Source organism: Tachysurus vachellii, chromosome 17, assembly GCF_030014155.1.
Source record: "Tachysurus vachellii isolate PV-2020 chromosome 17, HZAU_Pvac_v1, whole genome shotgun sequence".
Classification (NCBI taxonomy): Eukaryota; Metazoa; Chordata; class Actinopteri; order Siluriformes; family Bagridae; genus Tachysurus; species Tachysurus vachellii.
Window position 1 is genome coordinate 12,749,001 of NC_083476.1, and position 25,798 is coordinate 12,774,798.

Here is a 25,798-nt window from a genome sequence, read left to right on the forward strand (position 1 = left end):
AAAAACAGTTTTGCTTGGGTTGGACGAGTGACACCCCAAGCCACTGCAAATTCTTCAATATACACACACCTTTGACCACATCACAATAATTGAATTCTGTAGTAATGTGCAAGTTTGAAACCAATAAAAGCAATACACTTAAGCCATTGTTCTGTCCATGGAATGGCCCATTATGTCTGTTATGTTGCCTAGCAACAAAAGCTTGCTCATAACAGACTTCACTGTTTGGAGGACAAATTGTTTCTTGTAGATATTATTAATAATAAATTAAATGAGATGTTGGACAATAGATTTAATCATAGAGTTTTTGTCATTCTTTTATAAAGCAATAAGCTGCTTGAGAGTCTGTAAAATAGTGATTTTTTTCAATGGTCCAGGGGTTTACTACACTAATGTTTAAATGTACTTTTTAAAATCATGACTATTTTGCAAGGAATTAAACACTGAAATAATGAAATGTGATAAACAATAAATTGCTATGACGATGAGGAGTTACTGTTACTACCCCAGTGGTGAGCTGATGATTTTCCTACAACAAAGTGTAGGAACATTTTTATTTGTAAAAGAATACTATGTTATATTCTAACAGTTAATTTTAGTGTTGTGGATCATCTTTGAGAGAGGTTTATTCATTTTATCACTTATGTTATAGCAGCTATATATTGTCATTTCATCATTGGCATGTCTTTTTATTATCTTGAAGGTATTAAGACAAAAAATGGATGTTAGCCAGAAAAAGAAATTAAATCCCCCAATGCTACGATGGAAGGCTTCACTATAACACTTTTTTTATGCATTTATATAAAGTATCCACCATATATGAGGTGTGATTGAATGTTCAGATCTGTTAATATAGAAACAATAACTTTTGAGTAACATCTGCCATTAACTTCTGGTACTATAGACATTTATCTAACGAACAGCTATCTAACGCCGTTCAATGAATTCCGCCATCAAGGTGACCTGAACTCACCTTGATAGCGCTCCCAGATAAGTTTATTGGTTTAGCGGATAAATGTAGGGGGTTTCTACAACAGTGCAGTATTTATATCGCTCACCGATCTGAACATTACTTGAATTAAGTGACTTAATGTGCATTAATGATGACCCTTCTTACAGGCAAAGCATTAGATCGAGCATTAACTCCGAATCCGGAGTTCAACTACTACAATTACCTCAAGGCATGAGCACGGCAGTTGAGTATGCCATCTAACTCTTTGCCCTTACAGTTTTCGTTTACCTGCTCAAGTGAGCATTACACATCAAACTCCAGCTCCAACAGAAACCTCACTCACCACTAGCTTCAGGATCTAGACATTTTTATTGTGCCATGAACCATGAAAGTCAAGATCACTGCCATTAATAAATAACCCATTGGGGATAGCTTTCCATCAGACCGTTCAGTTGGCACCCAAAATTGGACTATTTAACTCCTCACCAGCTGCCGGCTGGCCTTCTAAAACCCCTATGTCACCCCAATGTCCAAGGGTATGCCAACAGCCATGGAGACAGCCACTGCTTTGTTCCATCACGTTTCAGGTGTATCATCTTTCCAAGGACATCATGTCAGACGGGGGGGTCCAATTTACATCCCGTGTGTGGAAAGCATTCTCTTAAACATCAACATCAGTTTGACATTATCTACAGTCTACTGGCAAAGTGGAGCGGCTTAATCAGGAGATCGGGTGGCACCTATATTCCTATTGTAGCCAAGGCTAAAATCATTGGAGCAAATTTATTCCTTGGACTGAGTATGCCCTAAACACTTTGATTCACTCCTCCACAAGATTAACCCTTTTCCAATGTATCCTAGGATGTTAGCCCCCCTTTGTTTCCTGGTCAGGGGAACCGTTGCGCGTTCCAGCAGTGGATGACTGGTTCTGATGCAGCAGAAATGTTTGGAAGGTGCTCATGTTTGGCTACAATGGCAGTTCATGCAGGCTGATCAACGCCACCACCCTCATCCCAAGAGGGTACTGGGTTCTGTAACATCTGCCATCTGCCGTCACACCTCCCCCTCTTCAGCACCAGAGGGAACCCTTACCAGAATTCTAGCACTTCTCATGCACGCTATTCATCCTTGATGTTCCGTCAGTTGTCCTGTATTACCAAGCCTTGTTACATTGCTCTCATTTTGCTTCCTGTGTTAATGACCTATTTTTTTGTTTTCAAGATTTATGCTATTTGGATTCGGTATTGGATTTGTCTGCCACGTTTATCACTGTATTCTAATTCTTTGAACTCTGCCTGTTTCCAGTTTCTGCCTCTGCCTCATGTTAGATTGTTTGCTATTGTTCTCCATTAAACTCTGCATGTGGATTTTTCTACATATACCTCAGCACTACAAACACATTTTTTGCATTACAAACACATTTTCTCAAGTCAAGTCAAGAAGCTTTTATTGTCATTTCAGCCATATATAGCTGTTGAAGTACACAGTGAAATGAGACAACGTTTCTCCAGGATTGTGGTGCCACATAAAACAAAGACAGGGCTAAGGACTTAGTAATTAAGTCCTAGTCACATAAAGTGCAATTGTGAAACCTGGTGCAAACAGTGCAGGACAAGACAAACAAGACAGACAAGACAGTGCAGGACAAAAGACAGTGCAGACAAAAAGGTACAAGACAATACAAAAAGTACAAAAAATACAATACACAAAAGACAATAAACAGAAACAGCGCCGACCAGTGTAAATACTGTATGTAAATACTGTACAGTATGTAAGTAATGAATGTTCAAACAATATTTCATGCAATGAACACAGTTTCTTAGCAGCAGGTCCCTGAGATAATGTATAGAGTTGTGCAAAACAACAAACGACTGAAATATTGTATAGTATGTGCAAAACGACTGTTTTCACTTTTCACTACTAACAGAGCTGGTGTTGTACAAAAGTAATCAACACCACCTGCCAAACAGAATCCAAAGTAGGTTTTTTAAAATGCTAAGGAATGGCGAACCTACTAATGCAAGAGACAGAAACAAGAACAGGTGCCTAAGAATATATAAATAAAATATAAAAAAATATTCCTAATCCAACAAATTTATCCAAAAAATAAATATTGCCTCTGGTCACGCTTTCTATTTTCATGTTGTGCTTTCTCTCAAACTTCAGTCTGCTGTCAAAAACAGTTCCGGACTGCATCAAATGCTGGACCATTTCCACAGCTTCTCTATAAATATATTTCACAGGCTCACAAAGGAGAAACACACAATTACAATTTAAAATTTTTATTTTAAAGTTTAAATAATTAAATAAATCATCAAACACTTGAATATAGCAGAGTAGCTGGCTGCAAGCCACTGAAATGAAAACAGTGAACCGAGGGGCTATACAAAACATATACATAAGATATACAAAAATGTAAAAAAAATAAATAAATAATGATGATTAAAAAAAAAAGAAAGAATTGGATTAGTCTTGTTTTCTTTTCTTTCACTTTAAGTGCCCAATTGATTTTGTCTATTTTCTCTATGTTGGTATCTGATTGCCAGGAATAGTTAGATATCAGGACAGAGAGAATAGCTCAGGGGGCTGATGCAATATGTTCTTGACATCAATATTTTGGCTCAAATTATACAACAGTGCAATCCAATCATTTACACCATAGCACTGTTGAATTCTCCATTCTGCTCAGTGTAGATTCATTTTCCACAGCAGCGGTTCTGAAGGTACCACAGCCCCACGATCTTTGTGTGATTAATGAAAAATGACAAGAAAATGTATTTAACAGACAATCACCCAAAGTTCATGCAAACAGTATAAATGAAGTATAAAGTCTTTAAATACATCATTTTACTGATAATATTGAACTTGCCCATAATATTGACCTGCATAAATAAGCACTGTAGACTGTTTGATTATAAATAGAATGAATGTACTATATGTTTTCTGATGATTGTGTGCCACCATATAATTAACTCTAAGTACCTTACAGTGGCCTTTTGATTAAACTCAAAATGATGTCTTTTGCTTTTAAAAAAACACGTAATTGTTTTAAGTTTTCCGTAAGATAATGCTTTATAACAGACAGAAATAGACAAAACACTTAGGGACATGCTGTTTTAGGAAAATCATCAACTTGTAGGTTTTGTGATCAAGTTCATTTATCTGTAGAAGTGATCCCACTCTTGCAGATCTTTTTTTTTTTTTGCATGTATTAAAGTTATTTCTAATAAACTTAGTTGGTTCCATTTGCCTGAATTATAAAGAAATTAAAGTAACTCCATCTCCTCCCACCTCCAAAAAAGTGTGCGTGCATGGTGACCTGTGATGGACAGGTATCACATCCAGCTTGTGTTCCCATGTCACACCCAGTATTCCTGGGATAAACTCCAGCTTAACCACAACACTGACCAGCATAAAGCACTTACTGAAACTGAGTTAGGGATCAAGTCATGTGTTACTTATTATGTAAACTTACAGTACATTTTCTCTTTAAGTCCAAATTAGACTGCAAAGTTTTGTATATTTAACTCAAAGTAATTCATTGTCTTGACTACTTGTCAGTTGAAACTTCTTCAAGTTGAGTTGACTCACATTTTTAAGGCATGAGGTGAACTTTCTTTTCCAAGCTTAACCACCATGAATTTTTTTACAGCGTACATACTCTACTGCGTTGAGTTTGAGATATGAGTTTACATTATAAGGTAAATGAGATGAAAGGACAAGCTTTTTAAATCATTCTCTTTAAACGGTATTGGTGTAGAAGATGTGAATGTGCAGTAAATATCTAATATAACAGCATTTTGATTAGTGCAACAATAAATCATCATGCTGATAAAAATTTTGGATAAGCATAATTTACATAAACCTTTCCATTATTCAGACTAGTTGAGTGGTTTGTTTTTAAATAGTGTAAACGGGTTTCTACAAATGTATTCCTTGCCCTTCAGTCTTATTAATTTACACACAAAGTGACTTTCAGGCTGCAGGTAATAAATTTATCTATTAGCAATAATATATATGGATATGTTATTTTACTGACATGCAAAGACACAGTCCACTGTGGAGGATGATTCTAAATCATCTAGTACAGTTTTATGGGTGTTTATCAAGTTTGCATGCTTTTACGCATAAGAATTGTGTGTCTTTGTTTTCACAACCAAGAAATGTGACTCAGAATCTGAGCCTTGTTGCTTTTGTTATGTCTGGGCTACATGATACCTCTCACCAGCACTATGGCACCATATCAGTATCAGTAACCTTTTTTGTGGTACAGGTATAAGATTTTATTCTAATCACACAGAATTATGGCATCTTTATTTGGAATGAAATAAGATAAATGTGAAATGAAAATGAAAGTTAATTCTTATTAATATCCTTTTAATTTTTCTATTCAAGCTCACATGAGCACTAAAGCCTAAACGAGACACTGTCAAACTGCTGAACCTAAAACAAACCACTGTTCTGTTGCACAGCTGTAATTTAATCAGCCTTACAATTCCCGATTCATCAAGCAGTTATTTTCTGAGCACTAATTAAAACTTCTAATTGTGTTAGTGACCTGATAGGCACACACAGATTCACACTTCACATCACTATGTGCCTTTTTCTTTCACAGGAATGAAAAAATCTCCTAGTTTCTCTTTAAATCCATCAATAAGAAAGGAGTCATTCCTCCTATAGCTTCCTATTCTGGGGGATCTCAGGATCCCCTAGAGACAGGCCGTCACCTTCGTCACTTCTTTCTCCTTTCCGTCTGTCTGATTCATTTCAGTGGATAGTATAAGGTTTTTCCAGCCCAGGAGACTCAGTCACTGGATCACAGAGCAAAGCAGGTGTGAAGTTTGGTCAAAAACAAAGCTCAAGGTCACTGAATATTATTATGAAAACTTGTAAAAGATGCAAAAGATCATAGCCAAGCAACATTCTCTAAAGATCAACTTTACTACAATGTGGATATGGTTAATCTCAGGTAAACTTTAAATAAACGCTCCACTTTCCCCAACTACAAAACTGATTAGTATTGTCTGCATTAAGTGCAACCTTAATTCTTAAAATCAGCTTGTGTTTAAGGTGCTATGGTTCATGCTCACTGCTGACTTACAAATTAATACTGAAAAAGTGCACACAGACTTGAGTACTAGTTACACCTGCAAAGTGTGTATTGAAAGTATGTTTTAGAATCTGCATGAATAAAGTAATGACCTTACTATAAGTACATCTTCCTTGTGTGATATCAACCTTGACTTATAGTAACAACAAAAAGCAGCGAGGAGGACAATTTAGTGTAACTAAAAGATGAAATTTTGTTTGTAGTGCTGTAAACACACAATTTCTTAGACTAAAATAAATACATTAGCATGACACTGTTAATTGGATAGCAGTGTTGACCATTTGAAAGTTTTCTTTTTCACACAGAGGACATTTTACACATCTTAGTCGTTTTCTCTATAGATAAAAAATTAAATCATAGTATATCCAGCAGCCAGAGAGATTGAAGGCTAACTTGTTCTTCTTATGAGATGTTAAGTCAGCCAGTCACATTTTGGAACTTCAGCTCTCTGCTCTCCTCCACATACAATACAGGAGCTCAGAGTCCTCCACAACAGAGAGTTTGATTTATTTCAGTGCTTGCCATCTTCACACGCGTATATCATCATATTTGTTATTTTTTTTATTTCAAATTGTCTCTTACTTTTGTTATATCGCATTATGCTTGACAGCAAAGAAAAAACATGATTTCTGTTTTCAGTCCGCATTTTCTATCCCTGATTTTTTCAGGTTTAAAAGCATGAGCATGGCAAACTACTCAAAAACACCAAGTATGACTCCAAGTATGAGTGGTGTAACAGAAAACTATTCACCTTATCATCCAGATGTCACAAAATTGTCAGTGTTCACTCGGTTGGAGGTGTGTTATACCCTCGCTCCTCTGTCAGTCACAGGAAAGCTAGCAAATTGTGCACATCTGTGAGCTCATGCATACAGAAGCGGGCAGTATTTTCTTCCATATTACACCAGCCTGAGCAACAAAAGCCAAAGATTCAGTTGTCTGGATTCACATATCTCAGAGGAAGGTTGTGATAGCTTTTGACCTCATGGTTGGTAAGTGTCATATGACAGGGAAGACTTAGCTTTTGAGTGGGAATTGGTCAAGACAAAATTAGAAAGGAAGTCAGAGGCAAATGAATAAATACCTTGAAGATGCATGTTTTTTAAGCTTTCAATTGCAGAGTAACTCCAAGTGTTACAGACTGATGCAATTAGGCAATAAGATGTAAAGTAAACAATAAACCTCATTTTCAAATGCTTAGCAATAAGGCCAGACATTGTGCTGTTTTAATGCTGCACAGGGGAATTTTTTAAGCGTACCCTGCTCTACATAAGAGCACTACAGGGCTTAGATCAAAATTCTTGCCCTTGCTGTTGATAAAAGATTTGCATTTTTGCCTTGCGTTTTCTCTCTAAATTTGTTGAGATGCCCAAAATATAGGCGAATAACAAATAAAAAACGAATAAAAAAATAACTATGTGATATAGATGGATGATTTTACCCATAGCAAAACAAGATCAAGATCAAGTTCCTTGGTGTTCACCTGATGGAGAGCCTCACCTGGTCCCTAAACACCAGCTCCATTACCAGAAAAGCCTAGCAGCAACTCTACTTTCAGGGAGGTGGAGGAAAGCCCATCTATCACGCCCATCCCCAACCCCAGCATATTCAACAGGGGGAATACAAAGAGCATCCTGTGCAGCTGCATCACTGCCTGGTTTGGGAATTCCACCGTCTCGGACCGCAAGACCCTGCAGGAATTAGTAAGTACAGCTGAAAAGTTCATGAGTCTTTCTTCTCTCCATCACAGACATACAAAAGCATTTGTGCCCTCACAACCAAACCGTGTAATAGTTTCTTCCCCAAAGCCATCAGAGTCCTTAATTCCCAAAGAATGGACTGACACCAACACACACACACACACACACACACATCGAGGCCTTGCTTTCAGACTAAATAAAACCGAAAGATGTAGTGATAATTCTGTGCTCAACTCTGCATTTTCCTTTCCTTCCCATTTACATCGTAATTTATCAGGATAAAATATTTTAAAATCAGCACTTCATCCTATGATAAATCTATAACTACATAATGTGCACTTGGCTTTATCTCCCAAGCCTTTACAGTTCCCTAACTAAATGCCCATTACATTCCATTACAGCTCAAATAAATATTACAGCCAATTACATTGAATTACAGCCCATTACAGCTTATTATTGAGGATTAACTGTCCATTGCAGCCACACCCTTTAACACCCATTACAACCTTTTATAACTTAAATACTCACTAGAGTTCATTACACCTTAAATCCTCATTACATTACATAACCCTATACAGCTTACACCCAATCCCTATTACACCCACTTAAAGCCCAGATGTAAAATTTGTGACAGTTCACGCCCTAAACACTCAATATAAACCCTTACTGCTCAGTAGATTCCATTAGAGATAATTTCAGCCCATTACATCCCATACCCAAATGGCCATTACACCCCCTTACAGCCCCCACCCAAATCCCTATAACAAACCACTTAAAACCCATATTAACACTCGTATCCTAAACATTCATTACAGCCAATTAAAGCTAATTACATCCCATTATTGCCTATTACAGCTCAATGCAGTTCATTATAGCTCAGTACAGTCCATTAGAGATGATATAAGCATATTACAGCCCACTCCCAAATGCCCATTATGCCTAATTATGTAACCCAAAACATGTATTACAACTCACTATACCCTATTACCCTATTAAAGACCATGCCCAAAAGCCTGTTACTGCCCAAACCCAAAACCCCTGTAAGGTTTTAGCATGTTTATGCATAGTTAGTAATGTACAGCTGCAAGGCTATGTCAAATAATATGTCTAAATTCTTTATTTTTTAATAGTGCATTTGAGGGTAAACACTTTTTAACTTTCAATTGTTTTTATTTCCTATGCTTTTATTTGTTTTATTTGTATTTTTTTAACCCTTGCCACCCCTGGTTTAATATGAGTTTGGATTAGCCGAGGTGTAATATTTGTGGCTGTTAGATACATGGGAATATTTAAAATGTACAAATTAAATGTACATAAAAAACTGACAAATTAAATGTACATCTGTTAAATATAGGTAAACAAACAACGCTTATTATATGAGTAATAATTCATGCCCTTAAGTAAAGTGAAGTTATGGAATAAAACAAACATGCCAGCAGTGTTTACGTGTTCATCTGTCATACATTTCATACTTGTACATGTGCTTTAATTGCTTCATTACCTTGTTTTTTATTTTTTCTTATAAAAGCTGCAGGTTTTCTCAAGGTTACAGGGTTTTCTGTATATATGGAAAACTGTACATAGATCATGTAGTTTCTTTTATGACCTATTGTTATTTTTATTATATTATTATTTCTTATAATAATATAATTTTGTATAATGACAGTAAGAAAACCTCTTATTATTAAAATATCAGGCTTTAAAAATTAAACATTTTTAAATATGTAAAATGTAGCAATAGTTCACTATTCTATCATATTTGAATAAATTAAAAATGATTTGCAATGTGTTTCATTTTGGGTATTAGGTTGTACACCATACTGTATGGCAAAAAGTAGCCCCCTTTTCTGCTATACACTGAAGATATTTAGGTCTGAGAATGGAAGACGTGTATGAGACACGTCTCATCAGAATTTTCAGAATGCAGAATTTTAGCATTCATTTCCTGATATTTACAACTTAGAACATGACACCATTTATTTGAATCCACCCATTTTTAAAGTCATCAAAAATATGGGAAGATGTGGCTGGCAGATGTTTAGTTGGCCAGGTATGCCCAGCTAGCCTGATTGTTAAAACAATTAACAGATCTTTCTAATTAAGTAATATTACACAGGCCAGTGTGTGGTTATAAAAAAATGTTAATCACTCAGTATTAATATCTTGTTGTATTAATAAATATTGCACTTGCAATTGGTTGGTTTATACAATGTACTGTATGGTTGTGATTCCACTAGCATAAATATATCCCAAAGAATCTTCTCTATAGCATGTTGGCCAACTAGCCCACATTGATTTGTAAATTTCTTTTAAATGTGCTGCTGGGGAAATTGGCATCCCTTTCCACTAGATGTTGGAGCGTGCGTGATTTGTGTTCATTCAGTCACAAGAGCATTAGTGAGGTCTAGAGAGGCCTGGCATGCAGTCTGCGTTCGAGTTTCCCAAAGTTATTCAGTGGGGTTGAGGTCAGGGCTCTAAAGTAACTTGTTCTTTTAGTCCAGCCTTGGTAAACCATGTCTTCATGGAGCTCACTTTGTGCACAGCGGCATTGTTATGGGCATTGATTGGTATGGTTTGTACTCTGTAGTTCTAGACAAGGGAAATCTTAATGCTATACCATACCAAGACATTCTAGAACATGAAGTGCTTTAAAATTTGTTGTCACAGTATGAGGAGGCCACATATGCTTGTGATGGTCAGGTTTCCACATACTTTTAGACATATAGTGTATCTCATATCTATATCTTTTATATGTGTTGCGTGTATGAAACAGGATAACTTTTATTTTAACAAAATGTCAGTTCATCCCTGCTGTGCATTGTATTATTTATTATGCAATAATACATTAAACATTTGTACAACGGGCCATGGGGAAATGTGTGATGAATAAATTAAGGGCAATGCAACAAGCCAAATATATATCAGGTTTATTTTTGGCAAGCAAACAGCCAGGGAAAACGGTCTGTTAAAAGAATAATGTTAATAAATTGGCCTTTTCTGACACAAAATGCCCCTTTCTCCAAGCTATTACCCTAAGTGGCATTAGCTTGGCATTCTGTGGCCGAGAAAAGTACTGAGTAGGGTTTAATTAAAATATAATCATTAATGACTCTAATTAGAGGATACTATATGTACACTGTCAGAGTACTGCTATATTAATACAGTACTGTAAATTTGACTAAATATGAATGCGGTATATTCCATGCTTATTTCTAACAAAGTAGCAAAGAGCACAGGTCAAAAATATACACAGTTATTGTTATTTTAGCTGTCTCATAAAGTATATTTAATTTTAAAATAAATAAAAAAGTCATCGTTAAGTTGATAAAAATCAAGACAAAGCTATCAGAGGGATAGCAAAACATTAAGTGTGGCCAAATCAATGGTTTATTTCAGTCTTAATAAGAAACAATGCAATGATGAGATCAAAAAAACCAAAAGAGGACCATGAATTGACAAAAAAAAAAACATGAAAAGCAACTGTAGTGAATGACAGGAATTCTTTTTTCGCTGAGAAAAAACCCTGTCAAAACAGTTGGTCAGATCAATAACATCCTTTAGGAGGTATGTGTATCTGTAACAAAGTCAAAAATCAAGAGAAAACTGCACCAGAGGGTTCACCAATAGTGTCAAACCACTGCTAAGCCAACAAAACAGACTGACCAGATAAGAGATTCAGGAAACATCAGAAAAACAAAAGTTTGCACAGGTCTGGAACAATATCCTATGGAGAGATCAGATGAATATCATCATAGGAAGTAAAAAAATCTAGAGAAGGGAAGGACCTGCTCATGACTATGAATGATTATAAAATGATCTTATGGTGTGGATATTGTATTGCTGCCATTGAACAAACAGGAACTGGAGACAGCTACGGTAATGGCCAGGCAGCGCATCAGCAGAGAAGAAACACAGCATCTGGTGATGTCTATGGGTTTCAAGACTTCAGGCAGGATTTGCAACCAAGTATTAAAAATCCATCCATCCATTTCAGTACTGCTTATCTTACACATGGTAATGGGGAGCTTGGAACCTATCCCTGGAGACCTTAGGGCACAAGGCATGGGACATTGTGGACTGGGTACTAAGCCATCATATGGGCACAATCACACACAATCATGTCCAGCAAAAGTGCTAACCAGTAAGCCATTACGCTCCCAGTATTAAAAAATGATAGACTAGCTTATGATTATTGTTCCTTTAAAAAAGGGGGGATAAAATAACCATGTACTTGTAATTCCTACACCATTCCTACAGTATATTATTATGGGCTTTTAATACAGGTATATTCTTATTTTTATTTCAACCAATACACTGTGTTCTACACCTAAAATAACAATTGTGTCATTGTCAAAATATTTGCCCTTTTATTTAACTATATTCACTCTTTGAGCTATTTTTATATGCTAAGTTGCTGATACTCTGCATAAAAATATAAAGCTTCCTTTTGTTAACAGTCAAACTGTGATCAATACAAAGTGCTGACACTTAGTAGTTCAGTTACTGAAGATGCGCAGTTACACTGTTCATTAATAAAAGCAGTGCATCCTCAGTTTCTTCCTGTGTGGATTGAACAAGGTCCAACATCCCATTGATTGGCAATGTAAAGGTGGTTTTCAAAAAAAAAAAACGTAAAAAAATCCATCAATAGTGCCAAGCAAAATACATACATATTGCTTTAGACATCATCATCACCTCGTTCCAGAAACAGCAGTGTGAATCATCAGTTTATTGACTGCCCTGTGATTTGATTTATCACCACTTCTGAGTCTGAGGGCACATTCGCCAAATAGTTCAATATAAAGTGCCTTTGCTGCTATGAAACTTTACTAAACAAATAGTTGAAGAACACAGCAATAAAATATTTTATGTTAGTTGTGAGACAATATCCTCAATGAGTGAAAGAAATAATAAATTTCTGTGTATGGTGCTGTTCTAGTAAACTAGTGTGGTGTGTTGAAGTTCCTTTTACCACCACCAGTTGATTATCTTCCTGTAACATGTCCCCAAGAATTTTATTGCTCTCAAGCCACAACAATTGTTACTAACGATTACAATTAGAATTTATTATACAACAGTTGGATCCAGTTCACTAATATGATAAGACAAGTGGAGCTCTTAGTGTGATGATTTTTATTCTAACAGCACTGGTACGATTCACTGTGTCTATAACTTCACTTGTCTCTGTTCACTGAAACCATTACTACACTTATTATGGGCTGTAAGTCAACCCGGGCATTGCCATGACAACATATGGCGCTATGTCCTGCTGTGGTATCATCGATTTTCATTCATTCATTCATTCATTCATCTTCTACCGCTTATCCGAACTACCTCGGGTCACGGGGAGCCTGTGCCTATCTCAGGCGTCATCAGGCATCAAGGCAGGATTCACCCTGGATGGAGTGCCAACCCATCGCAGGGCACACACACACTCTCATTCACTCACACAATCACACACTAGGGACAATTTTCCAGAGATGCCAATCAACCTACCATGCATGTCTTTGGACCGGGGGAGGAAACCAGAGTACCCGGAGGAAACCCCCGAGGCACGGGGAGAACATGCAAACTCCACACACACAAGGTGGAGGCGGGAATCGAACCCCGACCCTGGAGGTGTGAGGCGAACGTGCTAACCACTAAGCCACCGTGCCCCCTTATCGATTTTCATTGACTGACCAAAAATATGTGGCCATGTGTTAAAAATGTCAGTTACTCCATAATAATTTCTTGTTTCTTGATGTTCTGAATATCAGTATAGCTGTGAGTAATCAGTTTCAGAAAAACAGCACTGTAGCATGTGCTATATTGCCTAATTAAAGAACATAAAGTTATAGTATTTATCCATTTAGTCATTTAATGCTCCAGAGTTTATGCATGCTAGTTTCTGTCAGTCACAACTACTGACATCAAATAGTTTCCCTAAGTTCAAATAGAACAGTAAGAAAGACACTCACATATACACACACACACACACACACACACCAGGTTGTTTCCTGTCATTAATTTAACAAACCCCACAACCTGCGGCTGTGAAACAGTTTATGAGCTTTGTAATTTGGAAAAAGAGGCTGTAAACATGAGACGTAGGGAGCAGCGCAGTACATTTACTCTGATTGGTCCTAAATACAGAATCATTACAGCTGCCCCCTCACAGCATGTCAATACACTCTTCCTTGACTCAGTGCATTGCTTAGAATAACATTCATTTAATTTACACAATATAATGGTTTATCAGCAGGGTTAGCAATAACTGTGCTCATCTTATTCAGCTAACTAGCATTATACGTAGCGGTAGCTATCAGATGTCGACAAAATGGCTTGCAAATCAGTTAAATGTAGGTGAAGTTATTACACAGGAACGTAAGCTACGTAAACAAAGTTTCAACTTCTTAAAAAAGTAGAAATACTATAGATGAAGATCCAGATACAGTTAATATTTTTTGTGTATATACTTCCATATTTTAGACAAATGGTATTACTGATATACAGTAAATGATGTCTATCCATAAATGATTGTTTACACTTGGGCATTTAGTGCACAGTGCTAAACTGGAGGTTATACACTTCCATTACTGGTTAGCAACATTAAAATCATAATTTCGAATTCCTAAAACTAAAGCAGCAAAGTTCAGACACGAAACATGTCTCAGCTGATTACATTTGAAGTGTAGATACATAATGTACATTTCACAGTGTACCTGCCATGAAAGCTCTGTATATACAGTAAGCTTAAAAAATATAATGTACCGCCACATAAACTCCCTAACCATTTTATAGGGAAAACATGATCCCCTTCTCTTTCATGCAATTATCAGCCAATCATGTGGCAGACAGGAAAGAGTGTAAAATCATGCAGATGATTATAGCATGATTTTTGGTGCCATATGTTCTTTTTGAGTTTTTACAGAAATTGCTGATCGCCAGGGATTTTCATACACAGTAGTCTCAAGAGCTTACAAAGAATGGTGTGAAAAATAGAAAACATCCAGCATGTAGCAGTTATTGGTGCAGGTGGAAATGGCCGAACCAGTATGCAAATAATTTCAGAATGCACACCATGGACCATGAGATGAATGGGCTACAACAGCAGAAGACCACATCAGGGTTGACACCTGTCAGCTAAGAGCAGGAATCTGAGGCTATAGTAGACACAGGATCTGTCACGGACACGGGGATAAAAATGACCCAAATGCAGGATAGCTAAAATAAAACAAGGATTTATTAACAAAAAACATGGAACATTGACACGGACTTGAGACAGGACGACAGAAGACAACAGGCAAAGACACCAGAGGATTCCGTGCTGCTCAAGGCAACGTGGCACAGTTAAATAGACAATACAATGAACACATGAGAAACAGGTGTGCAGAGACGTGGAAGAGTAACCAAGGGCGGGGCAGACACGTGACAGGGAACAAAAACAAAAACACGTGGCCAAAGTCCGGGCTGAGTCCTGACAGGCTCACTGAAACTGGACTGTTGAATGCTAAACAATCAAAACATGATCTGATGAATCTCCATTTCTGCTGCAAACTGTAAGGTCAGAATTTGAGCATGAATCCAGTGACCAATCAACATATATCAACCCCTTAATATAAATCAAGCATGGTTTGAATGCCACTCAATGCTAATTGTGTATATTGACTAAGTACATCCATTCATGGCCACAATTTACTCAACTTTTAATGACTATTTCCAGGATGATAAAGTCCCATGTCAAAAATTACATATCATCTCATACTGTTTTAATATCAGTTCATCAGACCATCTGTACTGCTATAGTATATATTCTGATTAGAAACCCAGCACCTTGACCGCTGGACCATAACGTCCTCAACTAGCATGTAGCATGTAACTGTAACTGTAGCATGATTGTGCAAATCTGCAGCAATTATTTGTCAATTATTATGTCAGCATAGGTCCAGAATCTCTAAGAAATGTTTCCAAACTCTTGTAGAATTCATGCAATGAAGAGATGAGGCTGTTCTGAGAGCAATCCAGGGCCCTACACAGTATTAGCATGGTGTTCAATATAATAGGTAACATGGCCAGTGAATATATGTGAACTATAGTACTTTTTACATTTTTAGCATGACACAAACATAAAAGTCCTGGCGTGTAAAGATGAAACCGCACAATGAACGACACTGGCTCTCCTGTAAGACGGAAGTAGGTCTGGTGTCATTACCTCACAAACAACAAGCCTATTAAGAGTGATTACAAGAGCTGCCTGTCTCAGACTCACTGATCTGTAGCTATGCCTCTACACAGGCTATAATCACCTTCATCATAATGCAGAACGGCTGCCAGATGCCTTATACCGCTTCTGGCTCAATACCTATAAAAATGAAAATAAACACACACACAGACACCGTGTGCAGATAAATCACTCGCCTTCTGATCATTCGACTTCCTGTTCTGTACTGAGAGAAGCTAAAGACTCTGATGTACTATATTAGTGTTTCAGTGCTTTATGTACCTGTCCCTTTGTGTTATTGAGACCAATATTAGATCATATCTAGAACAAAAACCAAAACAATTCGATAGTTTATGACTTCCTGTAAAACTATTACATTTGATGACTTATCCTGCACTAGTATTGTGTTCGTCTAATTTATTGCTCTCTAAAGCATATGCCCCACCCCTGTTGTTACTTCAGACTGAACAAGAATGCAATTTCATCTTTATACGCCAATCAGTCTTGCTCTATGTCTCCTAGTTATAGCCATGTGATCAACCTCAGCTGTGAACATGTGTAGCATAAGTCCATAAGTGTATCTCGAACTCTTGCTATAGTGTCAGTCAGTCAAGCACACCGTCACTGTGACTTCCTGTGTCCTGTAGGAAATATGCCAACAAATAGAATCAAATCACGCCTCTCACACATTTTAATATTTTTCAAGATAACAACTCGTTTATTATGATAACTGAATGCTTAGCATTGTATAATATATTCAATTAGCCTGTCTTCAGTTAACAGGACATTTTTCATTCATTCCACTGTATGTCTCACTTCTGACATCTAAAAAATGTTTTAGTTTCAATGGTAGGGTCTAGAAGTCGTAATGCAGTCGGATAGAATCTACATATAAATAGATAATAAGACCACACGGCATCTCTTGAGAATATTTTCATTGTGCCACTTTATAATTCATGAATATTTCCTTGTCTCTATTAGGCGACAAGGACGGAATATGTGTGAATTGGCATAAAGGAATGTGTGGAACCTATTGGATCACTCTAATTATGGGGAAGTTGGAACACACACACACACATTCACACAAACATACACACACACACACACAATCTGGGGGAAAGTCCAAAAATTTGGGGGAAGTCGTGGCCTAATGGGGGGAAGTCATGGCCTAATGGTTAGAGAGTCTGACTCCTAACCCTAAGGTTGTGGGTTCGAGTCTCGGGCCGGCCACGACTGAGGTGCCCTTGAGCAAGGCACTGAACCCCCCAACTGCTCCCCGGGCGCCGCAGCATAAATGGCTGCCCACTGCACCGGGTGTGTGTGTTCACGGTGTGTGTGTGTTCACTGCTGTGTGTGTTCACTGCTGTGTGTGTGCACTTTGGATGGGTAAAACGCAGAGAACAAATACTGAGTATGGGTCAGCATACTTAGCCATATGTCACGTCACTTTCACAATCTGTTTGTGTCTCTTTTTCTGTACGGGTGTCTGTTTTTCTATGTGACTGTCTTTGTGTCTCTCTGTCTGTCAGCTTGATGGTGAAATAGGGTTGAAAATCACATAATAAAGCAGTGAAATACTAGTAAAGGCTGATCTGAAGCATTTCTGAAGCAAGACAAGTGTTGACGAAAACATCATGGCCAGTACATTAATATGAGACATTCAATAAAGCAAAACATTCACACAGATTAAAAAAAAATCTTTTAACAAAACCATAGATTTAAAAATGTCCAGTGACCCTCGCAGCATGTTTGGTATTTTCCACAGCTCTTTCTTCCTGATTGGATCGTCCCCCATCACTGCCCCTCACCTCACTCTCACACTGAATTAACTGCAGGAAGGAGGAAGCTGCTAACTTTCAGCACAGCTAAATTTGAACGGAAGTGAATCTGTGCTCTGCTTTGTCGCTCTGCTTCTTCCACCTTTCCCCCGTATATTACAGGCGACAGATAAAGCAGGCCGGCCACTGCACATCTCACACAGGCAATTTCCTCTCCCACCTGCTTCTTCTGGATTCTCCATCATCAGTGGAACGCTATTTCCCAGCGGTCCTGCAAATTCCTCTGTACAGGAGCCCAAAACCCAGAGGTCTGACCAAGCCAAACTGGCAATTCTCTTTAAATTCTGAGTACAGGTTTTCTCTGTGGTGAAGCACGATTAAACATTACTTGTATTGTAATTAAATCTTTATTTATATTCAGACTTAAAGCCGTTTAGGAAACACTGAAAGGAGAAGTGGCAGCACTGTCAGCATGGCGAATGAATGAATGCTGTAAATGCATCACCATAAATTCTTGTTAGTGTTCATGAATGTTCATGATTCATGTTGTTCGATAAGTGTCATATCTGATGAAAGTAAAAACCTCCTGCTCATGCAATTTCTTGTTACAGTCCAATGCTTTCACCTTATTGTCATTAAGCCATTTTATTACAACATTGGAGGTATGCATATGATCACTGTTCCAACATTGTGACCAGGATTTCTGGCTAATTTCTTGGCGTTTTGCTTTAGTTTTTCTACACAATCCCCTTTCCTTTTCTTAAGTGCAAAAAAAAATACCCCGTCCAGAAAAACACCACACACAACATCATCTTTTTCTTCCATACATAGCACTGGTCATTATAGCCAAGCTCAATCTGGTGATCACCTGCTAACTTAATTCTGGCTTTTTTTGGCTCATCTTAGATTAATGGCCTCTTCCTTGCAATGTGTAACTCTCCTAATAATTGCTTTATACACTTTGGTACTCTATGCCTCCAACTTATTAACGATTCTTTTGATCTTGTCTTGGGATACAGTTCATTTTTTCACATGAGTTGATTCATCTTTGGATGTTAATTCGTGCCTTGTTTCTAAATGATGTACAGTGTCTGTGTGGTCCCAAAGAGTTGTTTGTACATAATTGTACTGTAGCGCCAATTGTTTGGAAATTGTTTCTAAGAAGAAAATTGAATCTGCTTCGATTTTCCCATGCTATCAATAAGTAAAAGTTATTGGCTCTATATACAGCCATAAGCCACCCCATTAACTCCTAACTGTGACCACTGCCAATCAGAAGCTTCTTACAAGTCATTACATCAGTTTCTGAAATCCAGACTGTTTAATTAAAGAGACAGTCCACTTCTATGTAAACTTTTGACCCACTGGAATTCTGATACGTCTCTACTCCTGTCTTTTTATTGGCTCATCTCTCATTTCACATGATTACATTTTACATTATACAAATCTAAGATTTATCTGGAGAATCTTCTCTATCCCAAGGAAAACACACTGAGGACATGTGAGGCAGCAACGTGAATGTATTGATACAGAAGCTACATCAAAATTGCACTCAGCTCTATGCATTATATCACTGTGCCACGGGTTCGTGTCTCCGGTCTACTGACACCATACGGTAAGTAATTACAGACTATATTGTACAGTTTAACTCCGTCATATAGCTGGAGGATGAAGGTTTAGGAGCGTATCCTCAGTAACTTATGAGTACCTCGGGCTGCATTTAGCCAGCGTGTCTTACTCTGAGGTAATGCCCCGCCTCATTACTCAAACCATTAGGTGAGGAGAGAGAATCATTTCCACTTCTCTCATACTCAAAGCTGTTGGACCCACTCACATACTGTGTATTTAACATATATCACAAGGACAAGGAACATTAATACATAATGTGTGCGTGTGTGTGTGTGTGTGTGTTTGTGTGTGTGTGTGCATGCGTGCGTATGTGTGTGTATGTGTGTGAAAAAATGAGTTTTAATCTCTTAATGAACATGAACAAAAAAGATCTGCCCAGTGCTGCTTCTATGGTTTTCCCTTTTCATTGATGGATGGAGTAAAGCAGCACTGAGACTGCAGCACGACAGGTGGATAACATTCAGTAATTATAATACACCTAAGTCAACTGAACCTGATACAATGGCATCTTAATGTATAGAGCAAGTGTTGGCAGGTTGACAACAAATAAAAAGTGGAAAACAAAAAGAAATCTATCAAAATAAGCATCATTTTTAAGAGTTATTTAGGAAACACACGGATGTGACGTTTCCCTTGGGGGACAACCAAAAATACCTTAAAGGATCTGTTTTCTTTTTTTAAATGTGTATAAAGTTTTTTCAAGTCTTTTTTTTCTCTTCTTAACAATACCCTACAGAGATATAATATATACTTTTACTATTTGTTTGTTTTTTTCTATGAGAAATTTGCACTTTCTTATTAACTCCCACACCATCTTGATATATGACTCGGTTGTTCATGTTGAAACATATTATTCAGAATTTACAGTCAGTGTAATAGTCAATGAGACCATTAGTAAATATGAGAACATATTCACATATTAATAACTTTCTAACAGATTGCAAAAAATAAACCCAGCCACTGCAAAGCAAAAGAAGATCTCATCGTTGACCCATTTGTGATCAATACTGTATATGCTGCTGAATGCCAAAATCAGCTTTTAAACAAAGTTCTGCCCCAAACAGTGTGTAGAATAGAATCCATACCATCCAGCATCCTAAAATTACATGATACATCCTTTACATAGCAACCCTGTAATTCTGTAACTCTCACTTTTCTACTGATTTTATTAGAGGCTAAATGGGATCACGTGAGGTCATTTCGGACAGACTGATAGAAAGCTTTCTTCTCATTAACAAAACAAAATCCTAACACATGATGGGTTTCTGAAATCCTGTTACTGAAAAGCTGCTACTACCTACATGTTTAGAAAAGGATGTTTATGTGACACTCTACACAAGCATGGCTTACACATTTATCAGGACTGCCTGAAAAGCATTTTAAATTATAAGGATGTTTTTTTTTTATTGGTTTATTACTTTATGGTATCTTTAATTTTAATGATCTTTTTTCTGTAGTCTCTTTCTAGCTCCCTGAATGTGTCCTTGAACCATTCCACTGTGGAATAAATGCATGGTAGTTGAGTTGGTTTATAAGAGGCTGAAAGAAGATTACAGTATTTTTAATGTGTTTTACTCCATTTACTGATGTCCCAATTCACTCGAATTCAGCCTAGTTTCTGATTATTTAATATGTGATTCCGCGCTAGCATCTGTTGGACAAACTCGCCTGAATTACATTTATACAATCCCAGTCCTGCTAAAAATAATCATGGAACCTGTTACAGACAGTTCCTGATGGTTTTGTAATGGTCAGTAATGTAATCAATTATTCATTACAATGTAAAAGTGCCTTATTATCATTGCCAAGATCCAAAAGTCTTACAGGACATCCCCGATGTGTAATTCAGGCAATGAAACATGAAAGCATTTATATTCAACATGAATAGATATACGGAACATAAAAAGGATGGCAACAATCTCATTTGCATACAATGAATATTAATTACTATGTATCTGTAGCTAAATGCCATTTAGACACCTTGCATGCTGGGATGAATATGAATGAAATAATAATACCATTTTAAAACCAAAGCAAGAAATAATGACAAGCTGTGCTGAATTGGCATGGATCGTGTTTGAGTTATTGCAACCTGAACAGAGAGGTATAATGCAAATACTTAAGATTCAGCACTAGGAGAGAATTAGAGTCACCTCTGCATAGGAAAATACGTGTGTTTCTGTAACTAAAAATGACCGAGTGCCTCTTGGAAACTATTCAAAGCATTAGAATGATTGCCATCAGGCCAATTTCCATTAGGAATTGGAAAAGTTGACAAAAGTACAAGAGCAAAAAGGAATAAATAATATTAAATAAAAGCAACATATACTTCTCTGATGGATATAAATCAAAGAAGTCTGCACTCTCAGAAATAAGGCACTGTAGTCTGCATATATATATATATATATATATATATATATATATATATATATAATGGATGTCATCCTTAAGGTCTAATTATTTATTCATCTATAGTAACCACTTCAGATAGATGGTTGGTCTGAATCTGGATTCAAGACCTGTAACACCGGGTGCAAGGCAGGAGATGTCTAATTATGTACTGTTAAGTATATTTACTTTTACATTAAATGTGCAAAATATTCAGCTGTCAGTTAAAAGTAGTCTGTTAGCTTAATGTTTGAGTTACAAAAAAGAGGTTTTGAAAAAGATTCTACGCAGAACCTGGCAACAGAGTGGGTTTCCATCACAGAGCCCCATTAGAGAAGCAAAGTACCTCCAGTTGTCTTTTTTTTCTGTATGAGTGTGTAAAGATTTAGGTGCAGCTTGTGCAGCAGACTCACCTCTGCAAAGCAAAGGCAGGATGAGGGACGCGGTACACATGCGTATCAGCATCTTCTCCATCCTTCAGGGAGCGGGTCAGCGGAACTCGGGAACCTCTCACAACTCCTCTTGACACCTGAATTTCCTCTTCCTTTTCCTCTTCCTCTTCCTCCTGCTCACGCACCGACGTGCAGGGCGCGCATTGCTCTACCTCACCGGTGCTCGCTTTCCATATAAACCTGTACAGATCGTGCTTGAACTATACATCAATTCTCAAGTGTTCCAGGGTTGGGATTAAAACGCACAGACGTTAATAGCTACACTGATTAAAACGTACCGGTGGATTTCTTCAGTGTAAAGATGCCAACAGCCCAAATCCGCAGGTGTTCCGCATACACAGCTTCAGTTCCACTCTCAGGCAGGAAAGCCTAAGAAGCCATAAGAGAAGCTGAGGGAAGTTACAAATGATTGTCAGTCTGGAGTCTGGAGAGATCAACACAACTTCTACAATTCGGTTGCCAGTGCGTCATGGGCTTGTTTACACCCGACAAATCCTTGTAGCGCATCAACGTCCTTTCAGGAAAAACACAAACCCATGTCGGTGTGCGCGATTGCATGGATATAATACACTACTATCTGTAGCATACGAAATCAATTTTCATTCATTATTGAGAAAATCTCAGCTACGCTGCTGCTGGTGTCCCCGCCGTCCCGCGTCGTGCGTCAAACTTCACACGCGTGCCACAAGCGCACAGAAACTGACACGGATTGTCCTAAAAAAAAAAAAAAAGTTCTTTCGAATCTCTTTTTCCTTTCCTGTGTAGTCCAGCCAGGTTTCATGCCCGTGCTCTGTTCACTGAGTCCTGACAATGCTGTTCGACACGATAAAAAAAAATAAACCGGAGACGAGTGAGCGCGCAAGACGACTTGGAGACGCCGAGTCCTGATTGGCTCCTAGTGCCCTATCTAGGTGCACTACATATGTGTGGAAAGGACAGGCTTTACACCCTAAACAGTAAACTATGTGTTCATTTGGAAGGCATTTAGGATTGAAGTGGAAAAACGGGGGGCGTCGCGTTTAAGGGGGATCTCACAGGGCATGAATAATAAAAACAATAATAATAATAATAATAATAATACTCATATAAAATACAATATTATTTTCTAATAATATAGGAAATATATGCTGTGGTTATATACGAAATTGTAAGCATTTAATAAAAAAATTTGACTACAGAAATATATTTCATATTGTTTATATTATATAGATTTTATCATTCATACCTCTGCTGAATAATTATTATCACAAACAGTTTCACTGGACATTTTAAAGCACTAAGACACAACGTCCCCCTCTAGCGGACTCACCAGATTTGCAGTAGAATTTCTTTGCCTTTCGCATACAGAGGCTGCGCTCTGCGCAATAATGCGTGACTTATTTGGGGACATTCTATGAATTCATCAATTCATTCTTCACAACATAACACCTGCCATAAAATTGGCCTATACAGGTTACAGGTTGTACGGAAAAGCCTGAATTATGCTGTGGGCTACAGAGGACGTTACAGGAAAGTAAAAGCTATGTTTCTATCAAAAAAGATTACATCTTGCTATTGAATTTAATGCTTAGAATATAAATATTATAATGTAGGGAATCAGGAGTTACCCTGTGTGACCAAAAGTGTGTGGACCCACAACCATCACACCCATATGTGGATCTTCACCAAACTGTTGCCAAAAAAACTGGTGGTCCACAATTGTATTGAATGATTTTATTTCATTGGAGCTAAGGGACCAGCATGAAAAAGGCCACTGCACACAGCAAGCAAGAATGGGCACATATGAGTGTGATAGTCAGCTGTTTACATACGTTTGGCCATATAATGTATATATAATTTTTAATGCCAGATGTTTTGCAAGTGATTATCTAATTCAACTGAATGAACGTTTAAATTAGATTATTAAATGATTGACTTCAGCACACAGTAGGTAAAGCTTGGTCATAAATAGCAATAATCCATAAACATAGCCCAGGCTTGAGTATGGAGTGAGTTTTGCAAACAAATAAAACATGCAGAGGTGCACTGAGATTATTTAGGATTTTATTTGCATTAGCATAGTATTTTATTTGCTTTTTGATCTGCCAACCCTAGGTCCTCTACAATCCGTCAGTTTTAATCACTTACTGCAGCGCTCATTTAAATCAGTGAGAGCTGTGAGTCATTAGGAAATACACAAGAGAAATGTTATAAAGGTGTTATAAACAATTTAGACCTCTGACAATTTAACAGGAATCCAGCGAGTGTCAAACCAATTTGTAGAATTGTGAACAGATGTGTTTTTATAACAATGATGTTTTTTGGCTCAATTAATTAAATGACTAAAGCATGAATTCGTTTTCTTTTAAAATTGAGAACTGTGCTCAGTTTGTGCACGGCAGAAGTCTGAAATTGCATTTTAAAATTGAATATTAGTCAAAACAATTCAATTTGTAAAGGATTATACACGCCAATCCATACGCCAAACCACACGCCAAACCACCGCGCAACACAACCACAATGTAGTTGATCATTTTCCTATAACATCTTGTCCCAAAGTGTTGTATTCCTTTTTGTTGGTGTTGTCACATATAACACCAATTTTTTTATTAGTTAAGAAATGACACATCATTATTTTTCTGCTTATAGTTATATTTAATATTAAAGTCTGATAAAGTTCCATTTTATCTCTTACGTTACAATCATCTCTCTTTTTGTTCTTTCTGGACAATAATAAGACAAAAATTAATGACACACAGTTTGTGACTGAAAACTGTGGAGTGTAAACTCCTATGTCCTGAAGACTTTCCTGTGGAGGAAACTCTAAAGTTAAAGCTTTACTTCTGACTGAATTGACACTGGAGACTCTTTTTTAGAAGTGTATTAATGTGTATTAAACATTACTGTAAAAATAAATGTTAAATAACTTTACAGAAATATCCAAAAATTCTACAATAATCCATATTTACCTATTTAATCCATGTTTTAGTCTTAGATTATGTGGCTCAAATGTGGACCTTCTGTCCAATTAGAATCCAGAATATAATAAAATTAGAATGTGGAGTATAAACTGGCAGAATAGTTGAAGAAGAAGTAAATAGGATGATCATTTGATCTGTTATTCCTGCAGTTCGCTCCTCTGCTGCTATCCTTTCCATCGGGTTTTTGCATCAATTATTCATCAAAAAGTGGCAAAAGGATCTATTAAACATGAACTCTGCTTAATCTAATTTTAGTAAAGACCCTAAAGTGGTCACTTAAGCGCGTTTGTAGAAGGAAGTGGTTCAGCGGCCTGTGTCTGATCTCTAATGTTTATCTGAAGCTCCGTTTAGTCGTGTGCTATTTCAGATTACTGTGAGACACACGGCTGAAACCCCCACACAGCACTAAGCAACAATTACTGTCTGGTGACTGTGGAGAGAGGCTTGAGAGCTGGGCAATGGAACAGAATCTCAAGTAGTAGAGGAAGCAGGAAACATACTTCTTTAGATAGTAGGATTTGGTTGTAATAGAATCAGAGGTAAAACCACGTATCAGCTGGCACATCAGTTTGCACCACTGATCACATCTACTTTAGCCATGGAGACTTAGAAGGGTTTTTTGGATT

At 37.3% G+C, this 25,798-nt stretch overlaps 1 protein-coding gene across 1 annotated transcript in view; it reads right to left on the minus strand.

The window, feature by feature from the left end:
* si:dkey-112m2.1 (transmembrane protein 132D) overlaps positions 1-22,318 on the minus strand; it is a 142,516-nt gene extending 120,198 nt beyond the window's left edge. The window contains exon 1 of the mRNA XM_060891630.1: positions 22,174-22,318. Coding sequence (XP_060747613.1) covers positions 22,174-22,234 — 61 coding nt within the window. The 5' untranslated portion in view covers positions 22,235-22,318. The remainder of the gene's footprint in view (positions 1-22,173) is intronic.
* Positions 22,319-25,798: the final 3,480 nt, after the last annotated feature.